The sequence below is a fragment of the Sceloporus occidentalis genome, unplaced genomic scaffold (genome assembly GCF_023333645.1).
Source record: "Sceloporus occidentalis isolate IW3139 unplaced genomic scaffold, rSceOcc1.0.p SCAF_1, whole genome shotgun sequence".
Lineage (NCBI taxonomy): Eukaryota > Metazoa > Chordata > Lepidosauria > Squamata > Phrynosomatidae > Sceloporus > Sceloporus occidentalis.
The window spans coordinates 227,833,557-227,853,719 of NW_028316981.1; the positions used below are offsets into that span (position 1 = coordinate 227,833,557).

At 39.0% G+C, this 20,163-nt stretch overlaps 1 protein-coding gene across 3 annotated transcripts in view; it reads left to right on the forward strand.

Annotated features, from left to right (window-relative positions):
* Window positions 1–1,061: 1,061 nt before the first annotated feature.
* NFIB (nuclear factor I B) overlaps window positions 1,062–20,163 on the forward strand; it is a 328,904-nt gene continuing 309,802 nt past the window's right edge. For all 3 annotated transcript variants that reach the window (XM_089489504.1, XM_089489520.1, XM_089489583.1), the window contains exon 1: window positions 1,062–1,157. In XM_089489504.1, coding sequence (XP_089345630.1) covers window positions 1,062–1,157 — 96 coding nt within the window. The remainder of the gene's footprint in view (window positions 1,158–20,163) is intronic.

The following is a 20,163-nucleotide window of genomic DNA, read 5'->3' on the forward strand; positions in this document are numbered from 1 at the left end:
AAACTGGTTACACTGTGGTCTTTTAGCAGTTTAGTGAGTGTCAACCCTTTGCTCCCAAGTAGCTCTTGCAGCGAAGCTCATTTTTCTTTATTAACCATTTCACATATCATTTCATTGCAAAGTCAAGCATATGTTCAGAACCACTCTGTTTTGGTTACACTTGCTGGTACTGAAAGCAGAGTGTTTCTGAACTTGTACTCAGATTAGCCCTTGAAACTTGCCAGTATGTGCTTGGGGGAGAGGAGGTGTTTATGTTATGTTAATTTCCCTTTTAGTATATTTTTGATCAAACAGCACCTGCTTAGAATGAAGATAATGAGGTTTCATGATGAGCAGTTCTGCTCCTGCATGGGTTGTAAGTAGGCTGCCTCTGATCTGGCCGTTCCCTACCTTGATAATGGCCCTACCTCCTGCCTTTATGTGGATTTATTTCATCCTTGTCTGCTGGTTTCTTGTTAAACAGTAATTGTGAAGAATTAAACTGTTTCCATATGTCAAGCTTGTTAATAGGGTTTGTAGCCTTTGGCATCCTCATCCGCAGCTGCTACCTGTGTAATTCATTCTCTCTCTCTCTCTCTCTCTTTCTCATTGTATGACTGCATGTATACATCCAGTGACATTTGAACTGTTCTCTGATTCTGTAAATGAACGGTTATTTCTTTGTTGGGGGAAATATTAACCCCCCCACACCAGTTTCTTCTACTCTCAAAGTTAGCAGTGGAGTACGTTAAACAATATACAACAGAAGAGAATGCAAATAAACTTTAGCCTACATAGTCCAGCAAAGCATTTTGCCGCCCACTTGAAAAATACTTAACTCTTGTACACATGATCCACAAAGAATGCTAGCTACTTTCACCAATCCTTTCAGACACACATGCACCCTAACACACAAACACAAAACCTGATCCTTGTCTTTATATCTGTGAGGTTGGAGTTCTTGCTAATAAAGGAGCTGTTCCCATGATGCAGTGTGATAAGGATTGGCCTACATGTAGCCCAGCAAGCCACTGCTGATGTTTTCTTGATTAGGTGTCTTATCTTCCATTGAGCTGCATCAGATGAAGGTTGCTGACAGCGTAATGGCAGGGAAAGCGTCGGACAGCTCCATAAAATGGCAGCTATGTTATGACATGTCAGCCAGGACTTGGTGGATGGTAAGTTGGCGCAATAAGACTTGTTTTTTTTCCTTCCCAAAAGATTTTTTTTTCTTTTTGAACTCCTCCTTCATTGGTGCAATGCACGTGTTATGAACTTCACAACTGCGCACAAACTTTCCAGTGCAAGTTCAGTGGCTCTGCGGAGCTCCTAACCAACGTAGCATGTTAGATAAGGTTTCTGTTCTATTCAAATTGGGGCCACAGGCAGCCTTTTAGATTGACAGGGAAGGCAGGTTGAAGGATTGAGTCCCCATTTCTTTTATTTTAAACAACAAACAAACAAAAAACCTTCACAAAATGTCAGTTTTACTTTGTGCCCAGGCTGGCTGGGTGTGAGAATGTAGATGTAAAAGCAGTCATGGAAAAAAAAAGAAAGCAGTACTGTCATCATGTTCTTAGCTAATTGTTCTTGAGTTGGTCCTAAAACAGAGCAATCTGCCTATTTATTCTGTTTCTTCTGAATAATGATTTAGAAAGTGCATTGTATCACGTTGCGAACAGCCTCCTAATCAGTATGCAATTGTCCCCCACGCTTCCCTTAATTTGGAATCCTCCTCCCTTTCAATGAATACAGTAACTAGAGCAACTACTGATTAATATGCCGCTTGGCATAATTAAATTTACTTAATGAAGCTATGCATATTAAGTCCAATTCTTCTTTGTCTGAGCAAGGAAGGGTTTTTTCTTTTGGATCCATATTTATACAGCTGCGACCGAAGGAGCAAAACAAAACTAAAAAGCCAGGAGTGAACCCAGGGAGAGAGAACTTTTATAATGTTCCTTGAGAGAAGGAATTTGAAAGTTTCTTTGAGCAAAACACTGGGACCAGGAACAAGCACTTTGGGAAAGAAAAGCTTGCCTCTTCACCAGTGTTTTCATGAAATTTTATTCATATGCTCATTTTGTTGTCTGGACAATAGCCCCTTGTATGAAGTAACCATGCTTTGAATGAAGACCTTCTGCTGGCAAACTTTCCATTATGAATATTGATTCCATTCCTGGGTTGCTTTGTCTGTTCATGTATTTTTATTCTTTTCATTCCTTCCTTGATTGCCTTTGCTTGTTTGTCTGGATAATTATTATGCTTAGTGCATGGGCTGTTTTTTCACAATTAGTACAGTGCAGGGACAATAGGCACTTTATTCATGGCCGGTGGGTATGAGGAGCACCAGTGGACAGCAGCACATCCCAGCGCCTGGACAGACGGCAGCTCCCTGATTCTTAGGGGTTTTCTACAGCACACCACTTTGCAAGGATTTGTGCTTGTTTATTTATTCCCCCCCCCCCCTCCTCAAAAAGTGGATCTTGCTATGTGCCTTCAGAGAAAGTCACATACTAAGGGAGTATTTCCATTTAAAGGACGTTTCCTGCGTGCATTTTCTGCTTTGACTTTTTCAGAGAGGGAAGGAAACTATTTCTACTTGTTGAGCCCTTGTATGCTGTGTGACTAAATGAATGTAGATGCACAAAGAAAGGGAGCAGGTGATTAAAAAGTGGTTTTGTTTGAGTCTGTTTTGTTTTTTTTTTAAATTTGGCATTACTACTTGGTGAGAACAGATTGCTGTTTAATGCTTTAATCAGAATTTGGTGCTTGAAGTGTGTGCGTGTGCGCGCGCTCGTTATTTAAATGGGCCATTAAAGTAGCGCAAAGTTGTGCAGAGGATGGTATTATAAAATGTATGTTGTGACAGATTTAATTAAATTACTGCATGCTCACAGATCTTTTTGAAAAAGTAATATGCCTGTGTTTTAAGAAAGGTTTCTTTAAGGACAGCTTTCCAGTAAGCTGGCGTTGTTGAAAGAAAATCAATACTTTCACTCATGAGTATTTTATTAGGAAGTGTAATCTTTAAAATACAAGTAATTAATATAAAGAAGAACGAATGGTTTGTTATGCAATGATATTGTATAAAAATGTTACTAATAACCAAAGTATACATCTCTTCTCCTTCTTCCAGATATGTACATTTAAGTGATAAACTTTATCTCAGTTGTTTTAGAGGTTTCTGTGTTCAGTGAAGAATTAGAGATAAAACTTTTGGGAACAGAGACATTTTACTGAGTCAGTAGTAACTTTTGAATGTACAAAATTGAAATATGAAATGTTTATATGATGAATTTCCAGGAATGTGAATAAATTTTCAAAGAAGACTTAAAATTTTATGTTTTTACTTTTGACTTTGTGGCACAGACTATTTATTCTGTGAATATCAAATAACTGTGTGTAGACTGAAATTGTAAACATACTTTCTTGGAAGTCGTTCCTACTGAACTAAGTGACTGATTTATGAAGAAAGTTAGAAAGCTGTAGTTATAATCACATTTACTTGTAATTATGTTCTATTAAACTGACAATATTTACTTTGAAATAATATATTTAGAAGGGCATGCTGGAAAGAGATCTGTTATTCACTTGTTCTGATGCATGTAATGGAGATGCAATTTATGAATTATGTATTTTGTTTATTACTTTAAGAAATATTTTTGAATGGTCTTATCAATAGATATTTAGTCTATAGAAAAATGATTATCATCCATGTTTTTGTATCAGCATGTAGAATATTTATAATATTTATTTCTAAAGCTTCTTTCTATTAAATTTCAGTTAGTTCAAAGGTAAAGGTTGTAAGACCTGCTTTTTAAAAACAAAACAAAATAGAGATTACCATTATTAAATAAAAAACTTCCCCTTTTCTTCCTCTCTGTATCAATCTTGCTACAGTATAGTATAGCTTCCTTATTCCTTATTAGCATTTATGCAAATAGTTTATTTAACACTGTGTACTAACTAGAGCAGATTTGCCAAAAAATAGCAATAGCTATATACTTCCCCATCGTTCTTTTATTGTTAGCCTTAGAAAAATACAAAGTATAAGATTTTAAAAGCAGCATCAAAGAAAGAAATGCAGTAGTAAAGGGTAAACTATTTAAATACAAGGAAATGTCTTCACTTTTAAGTGTGTGTTGAGGTTTTATATGTTAAGACCTAGATATGACTTCTGTCAGTTTTCTAATCCTGTTGCACAGATACTATTTTTATGATTCATAATCTGTAACATTTTTATTCACTTTGATCTTTAGATAAATTACCCTGAATGATATTTTTTGACAAACAATTTTAATATTTATGGCAACTTTAAAAAAAAAGTTGGGCTTCAGGATATGTTTGGTTTCAAGCTCAGAACTGCAATTTGATATGTGTAAAATGTGAGTTTGCATGAATAAAAAGTAGATAAAATTCGAGCTTTGAAACCCTCGAGCTTGCAGTAAGGTTCAATTATTTATCTATGAATGTGTACTGTAATATGTATTTAATAATTTTTGAAATAAATCCTCTCAGTGTTAATTGAAAGTTGTAATAATAAAAAAAATCATATGATCACCTACTGACTTTTAGGGTGTTCTTGTTAACATAACCAGGTCCTGGTTAGATGCTACTTTAGATTTCATGAAATGAATGAGAAGGTGCAAAAATTTTGCCTAAATTGCTTGAGAGTTTTTGCTTTCATAGAGATATTGATAATACTTCAGAAGAGTTCAAGTACGTCCTGAACATGAGCGCAGCCATCCAGATTTCAAAGTTTGGCTAATTTATTTTCAGGTTAACATCAGTCCTCTGGCCATTGTTTCCATGAAAATTTTGCTATTAATAATAACTTACTGTGCAATTGATTTATAAATACACACACCTTGGTAAACATGTGTATACCATCTTACTTCATGGACCTAAAAAGCAGAGTCATCTGTAAATTTAGGAGACTTGATAGCTAAGCTATATAAATACTTATGTAACCTGCTGTCAGAGACTCCAAACATTATTTTTCTTCATATTAGAAGTTTTTGTGCTGTTGCATATCAGATGTACAAATATCACAATATTTGTTTCTATTACGACATACTTTTTTTAAAAATATGAATTTGATGTGACAATTCAGAATTTTGTGGTTCCCAGATATGTTAAAGTCCTGAATTTTGGCAGCAGTCAGCTTTGGAATTCTCTTTGGTTGGGAATCAGATTTGGGTTGTAATTCTGTGCCTAACAGCTAAACTCACTAATGGCCCAGAATCCAAGACACCTGTGGGGGGCACATCCCACATTAGGATGATGAGGTGCACACACTGGACACAGACTATCAGTGACTAAAATGTATGTACATTGAACTGAGTGAAACTTACCTCCAAGTAAATATGCACTAGGATATTACTCAGAATGATCTATGGTACACACACACACACACACACACACACATCTTAGAAGTATATTGAGTGTGCATGGCATTCCTTGTCTTTTGGCATATAGCCTTTTAAAGAAAGCAGGCTTATATTCTAGAGAATAAGGTCAAATCCCACTTTTATTCTTTGGTTTTGCTTCTGCTTTGCACAGATTAAGTGCACAACCTGAACAAATGTGGATCTTCTTTTCTTCAGGATAACAGTTTGCCTGGTTTGCATCTTTCTTATTTTGCCTTGGTTTTAGAAACACTGTAAAACTGCAAAGCTTCACTGTTACTGTAATTCTGAATCAGGGACGTAGCCAAGGGGGGTCCATGGGGTCTGGACCCCCCCTACCGTTAGATACAATGAATGGCATGTGCTGCTGCACCGCCGTGCCCAAGCCCCATTAAAATGGTGGCGCTTAGTCTGGAAACCCCCTACCTTCCCAAAATCCTGGCTACATCTCTGTCTGAATGTTTTTCTTAATGCCACTAAATTCTTATCTCTACCATCTAAGATTGCTGATAGCTGCTGAAATTTCTCGAAGAAATCACTTTTGTCACAGAAACCAGGACTTTGCTAGAGATAACCTTGTTAGCTTGTTCCCAAGAACACCCCTTTCTGCCCACTTTAATTGTGCTTTCATCAAACCATTTCTCTTTTGTCCCCCTCCCCATGTGTGTGTCCATGTCCTGGTTTCCCATTCCAGCCCCATTCCTATTCTGACATACCAAACTCTTGTTTAAGAGATTCACATGGTGTAAAAGAAACTGGTGTAAAATCTGTTCATTTTTCTCTCTCCCTCCCCAAACTCTAGAACCTCAGTCTGCTTATAGGCAACTCCTATGGCCTCCCTGAACTCAAGAGCCTGCGTAAGTGGCTTCTTTCAGACATGCAGCTGCAGCTTAGCTCCTCCAGCCTCATTTTAAGCAAGGAGCATGTTCTGTGAGGAGCTAATGTCCTCGTATTACACTCCAGTGTGTGGATTCATATTTTATTAATTTGTTTGTTTGCTTGATTCATTTAATATGCATCATTTTCTGTCTACGAGCCATTTAATTCCCTATTCGAATTTGTATGGTTTAAAACGTTTCTTCCAAACAATGTATACATTGTGTACTTACAATTCGTGTGTGTGTGTGTGTACTAAATACCACCCCCACCCCCCGAGAAGTTGACTTAGCATGAGTAAGAGTTATCAGGACCAATCTGTTAAAATGCATAGATGCCCAAGGTAAAACATCTCTTATGCACATGTAATTCCTTATATTTAAGTACCTCTGAGTGTAAGCATGTTTGTACATTTATCTGGGAAATTGTTAACATCCCTCACCCTTTTAGAGCAGGTTTTTGGAAGGCTTGAAATGGAATGGGTGCCCCGGTGTGCCCATGGTTTCCCATGGAAGGGGAATAAGGGAAAACTCCCCTTTCTCCAATATTCTTTGGGCAGAATTAGTCAGAGGAAACACCTATCAGTAGTGGTGAAGTTAGGATTCCAGCCAAATGTTAACTTTCTTTTGGTTAGATAAATGAAATGATACTTGTAATTGCTTTAGTGAAAGCTATTATGGCCTTGATTCCATACATCAGCACCAAAGATAGTGCTCTGGCATAGAGTTCACTGATAATAATATTGATGTAAGTCAGTCTCCTCTTCTCTGTTTCACGTTTAGGATAAACCTTCAACTTATAGCTAAACGAAGGTCTTCAAATAGAAAAAGTGAACAGGTTTTAAGACATTTTTCATTTGGTTGCAAGCAAAATAAATTGTGCCTCAACAACTAAAGGGTGCTCTCCTCCAAGAACAATGGAATAAAACTGGCCAGTTTGTCCCATTTAACCCTTATACCAAATTGTTAGGCTCTTATTACATCTGTATAAATGACTGCAATTTTAGAGCAACACTGGATACAGTTTGGATGTGGTGCAGAAGTCACTGGTGGCTTGAACCTCAAAATTCACTGTGCATTGAGTTGCAGCATCCTGTTAGTGACACATTAAAATAGCATACGGGCATTATGCTGCATGTACCTTTTTGGACCTTGGATTCCTGTATCCCATACCTCTGCATGACACCCAACAGCTAGGGGTGGGTGGTTTGTCTGTGCAGCCCTGTCTCCCCAGGTATTGATTGACATGGATGTGTACTCAGGTTTGTTCTGGCTGCTCCTAAGCACCAGTGGGAGGAACAAGTGAACTTATGCTGAGGGTGAAATTTGATGTTGCTTCTCTTGGTGCTTAAGAGCGGCCAGAATTAGTTTAGACACACCACAGATGATCAGTGCCCAGGAAGATGAAGCTGTATTCCCCAGCCCCTTGGATGCTGTTGCGCACCAGGGAATCAGAAGGAGCAGCCTCTGCCACCTCCTGCAAATACACTTTGCCAGCATGATGCAAGGATATTGCCTAGAATGTCTCCTGATGCTGGTATGGGGTAGACTGTTAATGCCTAAACCTAAACTGTGCTATGGTTCTCTTTAGCAGAGCATATGACTGATCTGCATGGTTATACTGTGGGTTGTGGGAAAGAATGGAGAAAATTATTCATCAATACCTAGGCTAATAAAGACCGCTAGTTATGACCCATCATGGTAAAATATTTGAAGGTAATTCTTCTCAGTTTCATTTTTCATGAGATGATTTGACAGCTCTTACTGTAAAATAAAATGGACAAATATAATGTTACATATTAAATGTCCCTAAAGGTAATCTAAAGCAGTATTACCATTTTTTAAATAGGTCTAAGTGAAAATGGTTCAACAAGAAATCCTCTAAACAGCCTTTAGCCAATGGCATCTTGCCACTAACCTCTGTTGGATTACATTGTTTGGCCATAGTCCAGTGCACAGTTGTGTGTTTTGAACCATCCTATGGTTTTCAAAGAGCTTATGGGTATACAACAGTGTGTTGCTTCCAAAACAGTGCTCTTTTTCATCATCACCAAACAATGGCCACAACCTAAAAGTTTGCATTTGTTGTTCTGCATGTGCACGGACACTTTCCCCTATTAGTTGAAAGACCACAGAGCCGTTCCTGAATATAAGGATCCCTTCCCTTGAGCCACATGCAGTCAGTGCAGAATGGAAAGCAGTTTGGATGATTCTCCCACTTGAGGGTGAAAATCTTTTGTAGTCTCGAATGGGGCTCTCTGAATCCTGTGCAATGCCAGAAACATTAGCAATCATGAGCAAATCTATAATTTTACACATTATGAAATAATTTGATCATCAACAGATTCTGGTACAGGTTGAGTCTCTCTTCCGACTTTCTAAATATTTCAAAAACCAAAACTTTTTCGGCTAAGATAAAGACACCTTTCACTTTCTGACAGTTCAGTGGACACAAACTTTGTTTCATGTACAAAGTTATTAAAAAATTGTATACAATTATAAATTATTCAGATTGTGTGCATAAAGTATATATACAACATAAATGTTTATATTTGGGTCCCATCTCCAAGATAATTGCATTATCTACATGTATGCACATGCAAGTATTCTGAATTTTAAAAATCTGAAATCCAAAACAGCCCTGGTTGCAAGCATTTGGGATAAGGACGACTCAACCTGTAATATGATTTCAGGCATATTAAGAACGATTGAACGACAGGGCTGAATTCCTTAATTTCTTCAGTAAACTTGATCAAAATGTACTAACAAAATGAAACCTGCCATTTTTAAGATTTATGTTAGAAGTCTATTTCAAAGTAAATAAACAAATGGCATTGACCTCTTTGACTCCAGTTACTTCTGTAGCAGCCTGAACAGGTCTGTCTGACATTTGAAGTTAACAGCACATAGAAGATATACATTGCATACAAGAAGTTCTCCAAACAATGTGCTCTTTATGTCTAAATTTGACCTGCCTTGACCTCTCTCCATGCTTCTCAGCATCTTTGTCAGTTACTGACAAGGAGGCACTTTGCTTGTTTCCTCTTCTAAAAGTTCTAAACATTTGGTTATTGTTTTATTCTACTGTTCGTAACTTTTCTCGATGGGTATATACACAAAGGTATTCAAGCTATATGGAGATCTTCATTAGACAAGTGCAGCACGAACTCTGCCTGCAGTGTAATAGATATATATAGACTTCTCTAACTTACCTGAGAGTAAGTTATACTGAACTCAGCCAAATGTAATTCTTTTGATATGTATATAGAATTACACTGCTCATAACAAATTTGGGCTTGTTTTTCATTTTCTCTGGAAACAACTGTCAGCAAAGTATGCAAAAACTGACAATGTTGACTTGGATCTGAAGGATTGTGTGTTTCGTTTTGCTTGTGAAAGGGGACTACAAACATCGGTTCCCTGTGCCTCACAATGAAAATCAAAAGGAGTTTGTGATGCATCTGGTGTCTTGTAAAAATTGCAGTTTGTGGCAGAAGTCTTGCTGTATCTGGACCGGTTAATAATCATTTATCATTTCTTTTTATGAGTCTAATCTTTAGATTCAAATTTGCACCATAGCAATGATACACAGTCAGGTACAAAACAACATGGAGTAAAACTTATATAAGCTGGGCTGTACAACATCCTATTCTTTTAAGGCAATATTACTTACTAAATGCAAGAATTAACATGTACATAATTTTGTTGCTGTGTGCAATTCATTTCTGATTCATGGCAACTCTAAGGCAACCCTGTCATGGGCTTTCTTGGCAAGATTTGGTCAGAAGGATTTTTGCCTTTGCCTTCCCTCGGCTGAGAGAATGTGACTTGTCCAGGGTCATCCAGTGGGTTTTCATGGTTGAGCACTGATTCGAACCCTGGTCTCTAGAGTTCAAACCACTATCAGTTGCAGGATAGTTGCAGGAGTACCTTTTGATGGATATGGCTACTACTTTTCTTTGTTGCATTACCTAAAACAGGAAAACAAACAAGAAAACAAAAATGTTAGGCAGTCCAGGGGACACAGGGGACAATAGCAGAAGAAACATTTTGGTTGAAGCCTTACTCTTTAGCATAATTATTATAGTAATCCAGAAATTAGCCACAGGAGTGTTAAAAGCAGCCTTATGAAATCTAGGGTTCTTCCATCGAGCCCCATACAATCAACTTTGACTGGCAGTAGCTCTCCAGGATTTCAGGCAGCTTCTTTCCTAGCCCTGTTTGGAGATGGTAATCCCTTGTGGTCTTCCATCCAAGTAGTAACCAGGCTCAAGTCTGCTTAGCTTCTGAGGTCAGACAAGATGAAGTGTGTACAGCGTGGTATGGGGAAAATTTACATCTAGCATTTTTTACACATTACTAACAGTCATGGTGGAATATTATTTATTGTTTCAAATGGTGCCTTTTTAAAACATTTAATATTCAGTGCATGTTTATATATTTATATATGGCATATTTTTAAAAAGCCACAGGTTTATATATTAACTTTATGCGGTCAGTTAATTCAGACATGTTGAAGGGTGTAAATGTGAAGGATGGTGGCATGTGTTATTTTTTACTGTCTAGAAGACAAATTGAAGTTCCATTGATGTCAACCACCCAGAATACAGATGTGGTTCACAGTTCTTCTGGATGGCTTATGAAGGCAGCTGTGCATGAGTGTGTCCATTTTCACTATACCTTCACAAATTAGTTACCTAGTCTTTTATTCTGTATACGATCTGAAGTGCTACATATAGTGTTACAGGAATTATATGGTTGTTCCTTTTGCTACCTTAAATAAAAATAGCATTTTGTTTGTGAGTTTCCTTCCCACACATCCTTCTCACTAGGTCTTCCTTCTCATTTTACCATTTTATATTTTGCAACTCTTGCGAGATAACTTTGGTTTTAGGCATTTTAAACAATACAGACTTCAATAAATCTAATGAAAATTGTTTCAGCCCATAATTTTTCAATGAGCAGCTTGAGAAAAGAACATTGAACAAATACTGCAATATCTAAAAATGGGAGGCGGTGGGGGGAGGTCATTTTTATTATGCCTTTTAGTGTAGCATACCTGCCAATAAATTGCATTGAGGGTGGTAAAGTTTGGTCCCTCACTCTTTATGCAAAGTTTCATTGAATTCAAGCCATGTCTAATTGGGAGCTTCCTATGACTTAAGAAGAAGTTGCAGTTTCAGGAAGAAGCATCAACTCAGAATACAGCCATGTAGAAATTAGCATATTACAGAAGGAAAAGAGGAATTTCAAAATGCATATATTGCTTGAATTAAAAAATCTTTGAGATTTTTCCTTTCCATGGAAAATGAAAATGAAATTGCAGGAAGATGAATGTATACATAATGGTACCAGAGTTCCATCAGTATGCCAACTTATTTAAAACTGATTTATGACTGTAATTGGTTTTATTTTGGGGCATCTCTGAAGTTGCCATTGGAAAGGTAATAAATTATTTCACTTAATCTAGAATTTGCATTTGTATACTAAATACAAATTCTCGTGGTTTTCTGAATTCCTCAACAGGTGGCCCTCCTTTTCCTCTACAGCAGAACGTGGTACATGTTGTGTTAGGAAAAAATATTACATTTCTTTATAAGAGCTAACACAAAAAAAAAGTACATGATTTCAGGATTTCCTTTGTGTATCTTATTCAACATATGCTGTGTGAATTTATCAACTTTTATACTGTTTTGTGCTCTATAGATTGATTTGCAATTAACTTTTCACTTGTATCTCATAATCAGAGAATCTAGCAGTACAATGACAAATATACTGGGGAGGAGGGAGCTTTCTTTTCCTATCAACGTCCTACATTTTACTAGCAATAATGAGCTGTCACAGTGTGAGTTCTGGAGATGAGATTAAGGCATGGAAGAATGAATAAACCTGTACACAAAAAGAATAATTAAATCAAGCAGAAAATAATAACAAGCATGTTCATGGGCCTTCAGTATGAAACCAGGGCAGCACTGAATCAGTCTGATAGTGAAAATGCACATGGGCTTAATTGAAAATTGTGTTAAATAAATTCTTAGGCTTTTGACATTAGAATTCACTGAGATCACCAGAGTCTTTATATGCAGACTATGCATCATTTAAGGGGCATAGAAGAGTTAACATTTAATCCGCTGCTGCTTTGTGCAGGCTCCTTCTTAGTAAAAAGGCTTTTAAATGTAAGTCAAATATACCACATAGAATCTTTAACTGTGACAGTCCATCTCCATCAAACGGAAGGAACTTGCAAGTCCACTGGTGTTATGGCCAGCAGGTATGGTCCTAAGCTATGTAATCTGTTCCTGTGTAATAAGAGGAGAAGAGTGACTGGTTCCTTCCCTAAAATATTCACTGCTGTATCCTCTGTGTTCTGCAGAGCAATTGAAGAGAGAAATTCAAGATTTAGCAGTGGTCCTCAGAGTGATGATTACTTTGTAATGGAACAAATTCAATTACTTGAAATATTAGACTTCTCTCTCACTGCCTTAGCCGTCTTCAATCTATTTAGGAAAGTCAAGGAAAAAACGAAGCCTCTTAACAGATGCCTGGCTGCCTTGGTACAGAGAGAAAAACCATAATTTGTCTGTAATCCCTAATGCAAACAGTTGTTCATTAAGAAACAAAACTAATGTAATCTTGATTATTTGCTCGGATTTCTACTCTATCATGTTGTTTTGTACAGCTGGCAGGCTAATGTAATTTTACTAAGAAACCTAAAGCAATCTGGTACTCAGACAACACCATGCAGATTTAGGTAAATTCAGGACTCAGATTAGCATAATACTAACTAATCACGAATATCATTTGCATTAATTAGAGTATTGGGACAAGATTGTTTTTTAAATGGAAGAAAATTGAAAGAAAGATTAAGGGCAAGAGCTTATGAACCCAGTTTTCTGGATACAAGTATGTAACAGATGATTTCTTCCATAATGCCTAATATTTTAATGTTTAAGTATTAATTAAAGTATTGGGGAAAGATTGTTTCTAATTGGAAGGAAACTGAAAGAAAGATTAAGGGCAAAGCTTATGAACTGCTTTTGCTTAAGGCAAGTGTGTAGCAGATGATTTCTCCTATAATGCCAAAGAGCTTAAAATGTGTAAAAGATAGGGTGAATAATACACTAAGGAGTTTAGAAAATGTAAAGTGTAGGGGTTTCTCAATATAAAATTGCCTCTATGTAATTAAATAGGCCATGAAGTTAGATCTAGTCAATCCCTAAAAAGTTTTTAGTAACATTTTTCATGAACCAAACTCTATGCAAACCAGATAAAAAAAATTATAAATGACTACACTTTTAAAAGTGTAACAATATAAAAAGAAATCTAGAAGCCAAAAATTGCATTACCTGTGAACTAATGCTATCAAAAGAGATGCAAAGAATATTCACACGTTTTCTTGTCCTCAGTATTGAGACACACCACTGAGAAAATCAGAAAACTGACTATTTTTATTTATTTTTTACAAAAATATACTAATTTCTGTAAAAAATGAAGAGGCTCTCTGTGTAAAACCCAAATTTTTGGACCAAACCCAGGGATTTTGCACAACAGATTTTTTTTTTTTAGTCAAAAAGGTTCTGAAGTGCAAAATATAATTGAAAATCCACAAAAGCTCTCAACCTCAGCCACCAAGGAGAAAATTTTTGAAATGGTTTATTCTTGCATACAAAATAAATTAGGATTCAGTGAAAAATTCACTGATCAAATACTTGAAGCAGAGACTGCCCCCATCACTTCACATAAGACAGTTTCTCATCAAGACACTTCACACATTCATTAAGGAATGAACATGCGTTTATGGAATATTCCTTAGCATTAGTCCCAAATACTTCATACAAGCCTTCTGAGAATAACTGTCACCTTAAGCGACTAAATTAAAATTAGGGATGATAGCTAGCTTGGCACTGATGACCCTTATTCTAGCCTTTAGTTAAAAGACACTTGACACAAGATGAGCAAACAACAGGTTTCTTCCTAGGGGCTGACACACTGGCCAAAAGGCCTGTGTTCCCCCCAGCTTAGTATTGTTGAGTTCAGACAATACAGGTCAATAGCCTCATGCCAATATCGGCCAGTCTAGACATCAGTCTGATGGTCCAGGACTGACATCACCCCCAAAGGCCCTTAACACAGTCTAAAAGGATTATCTGTTTGAAGTGGAGTTTCCTGGAAACTTCACCATGACAGCCAGCAGACTGCATGGGTACATGCCTCTTTACCTGCCGCTGCTGCATCATTCATTTTGAAGGCCCCAGTTGTGACACTGGGAGGGGGTGCCTGGCCGCATGGGTGAAGAGAGGCACCTTTCCTGCCCTTCTCCAATTCACAGGGAATACCCACTGACCTCACCATTGGTTCCCATAACGGTCTGACAACTGATGTGCGATCTGCACTATCCCGTCTTGCTGCAAGACAGAGCCCGCCAATACTGAGCACTTGTGACTACAGTGGACCCTCGGTATCCGTGAGGGAGCCCTTCCAGAACCCTCCGCAGATACCAAAGTCCGCATATGCTCAAGTCCCATAGCACTCAATGGTGCCACGGCCACATGGCCATGCCACCATTGAGGACAACAGCACTTTGCTCCCGCCCCCTCCCCAATGCCAGCCTCGCTGTTTTCACTGTGGCAGGCAGCAGGGGGGGTACCTCTTCTTCCTCACCTTGTCCCCCTCTCCTCCTCTTCCACTTCTTCCCCCAACGTTGATATCACGGGTCTTTTTCTTCCTCCTCCTCCTCCTTCACTTCCCTCACCTTCTCTGCCTTCTTCTTCCCCTTCCCTTGTCTTTTCCACCTTCCTTCTCCTCCTCCTTCACTCCCCTCACCTTCCTCCTTCTCCTCCTCCTCTTCCCCACATTCTCTACTTTCTCCTGCTCCTCTTACCCCCCTATGTTGTGCTGCTGCTGCTCATCTTTTCCTTCTTCTTCCTTCTCCTTCTTCCTCCTCCTCTTCTTCCCCACATCCTCCATTTCCTCCTCCTTCGCATACCCCTCTTTGTTGCCCTGCCGCCGCTCATCCTCCTTTTCTTCCTCTCCCTCCTCATCCTCCTTCTCCTCCTCTGCCAACACCAACCCCCACAGGCTTGCCATCCGTGTACGCTCAAATCTGTGGATGGCAAGTCCGCATATACAGAGGGTGGACTGTACAAGCCATGCAATGGCATTATATATTTTTTTCATTCCCTTGCAAACGGATGCGCATGAGTGTACAGATTCTCCACCAGCTCTGTTTTTTTCCTCTTTGGACCACATAATCTTTACAGCGTAGATTACTCTGGTCCAGATCTTCCATATCTGCTTAACTGACATGTTTTTCATATGTGCAGTGATTTAGTGCTGTGAACTACAGTGCATCTACACTTCAGTACCTTTGTTAACTTGCCCATTTTTCAGTAGCTGGTTTACTTTCTAGAGATCTTTTCAGTTATACTGAAATGCTTTTCTCACAGTGTTTTAAAAACTGAAACATCCATGCAATAGTGTTGAAATGAACAGGCATTTTAGTGCTGGTTTTGGGGGGAAATGATTGAAAATGCACTGTTTGCTACTTGATACTTATTAATCACCCTTGTATGATCAATGGATTCCTCTTCACTCATTCTCAACTTTAATTTGTTTTTAAATTTTAAATGTTTTCAATGTGTGTGTGTGTGTGTTCAAAAGGGATCTCACTTATATACAATAATGTTCCAATATAACAAAATCAGGAAAATAACACAAAAAGAGAGAAAATTATTTATTTATTTATTTATTTATTTATTTATTTAATTTTTATACCACCTTTCTCCCAGAATGGGACCCAAAGCTGTTCTCAAATAGAAACATTTAAAAAAACACCTTTACAATAAAAGTTTTAAAACAATTAAAAACATAAAGATAAAAACAGTATAAAATTACATATATGAAAACAAAAAACAAAGCAAAGCATAACTACAACACAGAGACCATATATCACACACCCCATATAAAATTCATCCCATAATTACTGTATGTATTAAAAGCCTGCCTGAATAAAAACACTTTTGCTTGCTGGCAAAAGGAAAGCTAGCCTAGCCTCCCATGGAAGGGTGTATTTGAGGGTGGGCGAAACCACCAAGAAGGCTGTCTCTTATGTCCTCCCCAGATGAGCCTATGATAATGATGGAACCAAAAGAATGCCTTCCCCTGAAGATCTTCGGGCTCTGGCAGGTTTGTATGGGGAGATATGGTCTCTCAAATAGTCTAGACCTAAGCCATAAAGGGCTTTGAACTATGCCTGGAAAGGAACAGGTAGCAGGTGAAGCTGTTTCAACAGGAGGGCCACATGATCCCTGTACCCTTATAAAAATCCTGGTTGCAGCTTTTTGGAACTGTTGAACTTTCCAAACAGTTTCCACGTAGAGTGCATTACAGTGGTCCAAATGGAATGGAATCAAGGCATGCATCACCATAGCCAGATCTGACATCTCAGGGAATGGGTGCACCTGGCACGCATGTTTTAGCTATGGAAATGCACTCCTGGCCTCTGCTGAAACTTGGGCATCCAGGCTCAGAGTTGAGTCCTTGAGATTTCAAGGGGAGTGTAACCCCATCCAGCACAGTCAAAGTCCCTATTCCCTGATGTGCCTTACAGACTGACCAAGAGCACCTCTGTCTTCTCTGGATCAAGTTTCAATTTGTTTGCCCTCATCCAGGCATTGGATGACACTGACAACAGGCATTGGTTCAGTACAGAGACAGCTTCCTTGGAATCAGATGGAAAGGAGAAATAGTGTTGGATATCATCCTCAGTCTGGTGACACTGCACTTCAAAACTCCAGATTACCTATTCCAGTGATTTCATGTAGACATTAAATAACATAGAGGACAAAACTGAACCCTGTGGGATTCATATCCATGGCCTCCTTATTGGAGTCCATCCATCTAGCGTGTGGTCTTCTCCTCTTTCTGTTTCTACTTTCTAGCACTTGTCTTTTCTAATGAATTCTGGCTTCTCATGATGTGAGCAAAGTACTACAGTTTAATCATCTTGGCTTTCGTGGAGATCTCAGGCCTGATCTGTTCTGGGACCCATTTATGTGTGTTGTTGTTGTTGTTGTTGTTGTTTGGCTGTCCACAGTATCCTCATCACTCTTCTCCAGCATCACATCTCACATGAATTTATTTCATGTACTATATAATATTCATTGTATGGATTTTAATTTTAATAAACAATAAATAAAATGGAAAAAAAGAATTTATTTTATTTTGTCCATTTTCTTAATTGTTCAGCTCTCCCATCCATCCATGGTAATGGAGAATACAATTGCTTGCACAATTCTAACTTTCATGCTTAGTTGTATATTCTTGCTCTTTAAGAGATTTTCTAGTTCTTTCATAGCTGTCCACCCCATTCCTAGTCTTCTTATGATTTCTTGACTTCAGTCCCCCTTCTGATTTGTTTGGTCCAAGGTACAGGAACTCTTTTACTATTTCTGTTTCCTCATTTCCTAAGTTGAATTTATGAAGATTGTGGTCATTATTAATTTTTTAAAAGAATATTACATTTTTCTTCTAATTCAGAAGAGTGATATTTGGGTCTTAGTGAAGTGTTTTTTAATCAGAAATACTAATCTGAATACATCTGGATAGTCCACAACTAAATAACTTTGAAATTCTTGAACTATATGCAAATGATCTTAGGCTTTCCAAAGTATCTTGCCTCCTCCTTATTTGCCAACCCCATCAAAGATTCCATGGACCAACTGAGTATAAGGAGCAACATGTAAAGCTAGCACATACAAAGGCATTAAATGTGATTTACAGTTCAACAACAGTACTGTATTTGTGACAATATGTATATGAGATGAGTTGTAATTGAGCTGAAACAATTATTGTACCTTGGAGGTGGAAATAGTATGGCTTATGGACATGTCAAGTCTGTTTCTGGCCAGACCTTCCAAACTCTCCCTCTCTGACATTCTCCCATAGTAGATGATGAACAGTTCAGTTTTCCATTTTTCACATGAGTTCATCCTAGGAGTTGCAGGGATCTCTCTCTCTCTCTCTCTCTGTGTGTGTGTGTGTGTGTGTGTGTAGGGTTGCCATAAGTCTGGACCTCCAAACCTGGACAAATGTAGGATAAAATTTTGAAATGTAGGGCACATTTTTAAAAAATTGAGGACACGTGACAAAAATGATGATTTTTTTTAAAATGTTACTATAAATGCATGTTTCTTAGGCGTGATCAAAATGGAGGACATTTGGGCATTATTCCCACCGCCTCCTCCTTCGCCTCCTCCACGCGGCCACGCGGCCTGGAATGGAGGAGGAGGAGGAGAAGGAGTTGCGCCTCCTGTGTGCGCCCGCACCCCCTCCCTGCCTCCCTGCCACCCTCCCCCGCCTCCCCACGCAGCCACACCACCCACCTCCTCCTCCGGTCCAGGTCACGCGGCCACGCGCAGGAGGCGGACCAGCTCCTCCTTCGCCTCCTTCTTTGCTTCTTCCACGCGGCCGTGCAGCCTGGAACGGAGGAGGAGGAGGAGGTGGGTGGCGCGGCTGCGCGGGGAGGCGGGGGAAGGTGGGTTGGTGTCGTGCGGGCCCCGAACTGGGGGCTGGGGGCCAAACCGGACCAGGACCAGGAGGGGGCCCCCAAAAGTGGATTTGTCCCGGGGGCCACCGGGACATAGCATCCCTATGTGTGTGTGGTTGGGCAGGTGGGGCTCCCAGCACTTCTGTGGCTGCCACCCACATGACCACTGATGGTAAATATTAAATATTAAATTTCTGGAAGTGTATATGGAAAAAAATAACTTGCATGGTCATTCAGTTATTCAAATGGGAGAAATTTTCCAGCACAGAGATTGTGTTATTGACCATAGTAAATGGCAGCTATTAATACGGTAAGGAAACTCTTTTTAAAATTGCTTTCTGAATGTTAAATATTCACAGCTGCCAGAAATTTGAAACCCACAAACGACATCTTACATTGTGGTGTCTAGAAGCTTTTACTCTTTCACAACTATTGAAGTTACCTTCATTTCCTGTATAAAGCACTTTTCTTAGCATAAGTCCAGAGAAGTTACTTCTCTAATTAATATGAAACATGAACTAGCATCAGGTGAGCGGAGTGATAACCTATGGAGACAATGGTACTTCCTCTCCAGTTCCAACTCAAACACAGGTCAGTAGTATTAATGAAAGACAAGGGCTTTTTTTACTTTGGAACATTTTATTAATGTTCCAAAATGCCTTTTTAACTGTACAAGTAACTGTTTTAAAAGAAACTCTCTCTAGATGCCCTGTAAAGCTGTTGGTCCCTTGTAGACAAAGCAGATGAAAATACACAATATGGGACAGTAAATGGAACCTTTAAAAATCGGTGGGTCAATAAATTCCTAAGTAAGTTGCCTTGTTACAACTGCAAAAGCTAAAACCTTGTCATAACTGCAGAAGTAAAAAGTAAAAGCAGCCCTGGTTTATTTCCTAGATCCAGGAAGCTGATAACTTGCTCAAACCACTGTGGCCTAACTCAGAGAAGAAATAATGCTTCTGACTGACTCAGGGGCTGTTCAGACAGCCCCGAAGGGAGGCATGGAGCTTCCCCTTCTTCAGCTGGATCGGGGCTATGGTAACCTCACGCTGTGGCCTTGACCTGGCCTTTCCAAGGTGCAAAAAGGAACTGCAAAAAGCGGTTCCTTTTTGCACCCCAGAAAGGGTACCATAGCCCTGTTGCCATGGCTTGGTGGTGCTCCTTTGGCACTGTGTTGTATGGATGCAGTGCCGGAGGAGTGCCATGATGCCATGTGCCGTGTGGAGCGGCATGCAGCATCATGGCACCCTAGACGGCAGAGTCAGGTGTGTGTCATGTGAACACAACGCCCAGACTCTGGCCCTAGGCCGGCCTTTCAGGCCAGTCTGTATAGGGCCTCAAGGAACAGCAG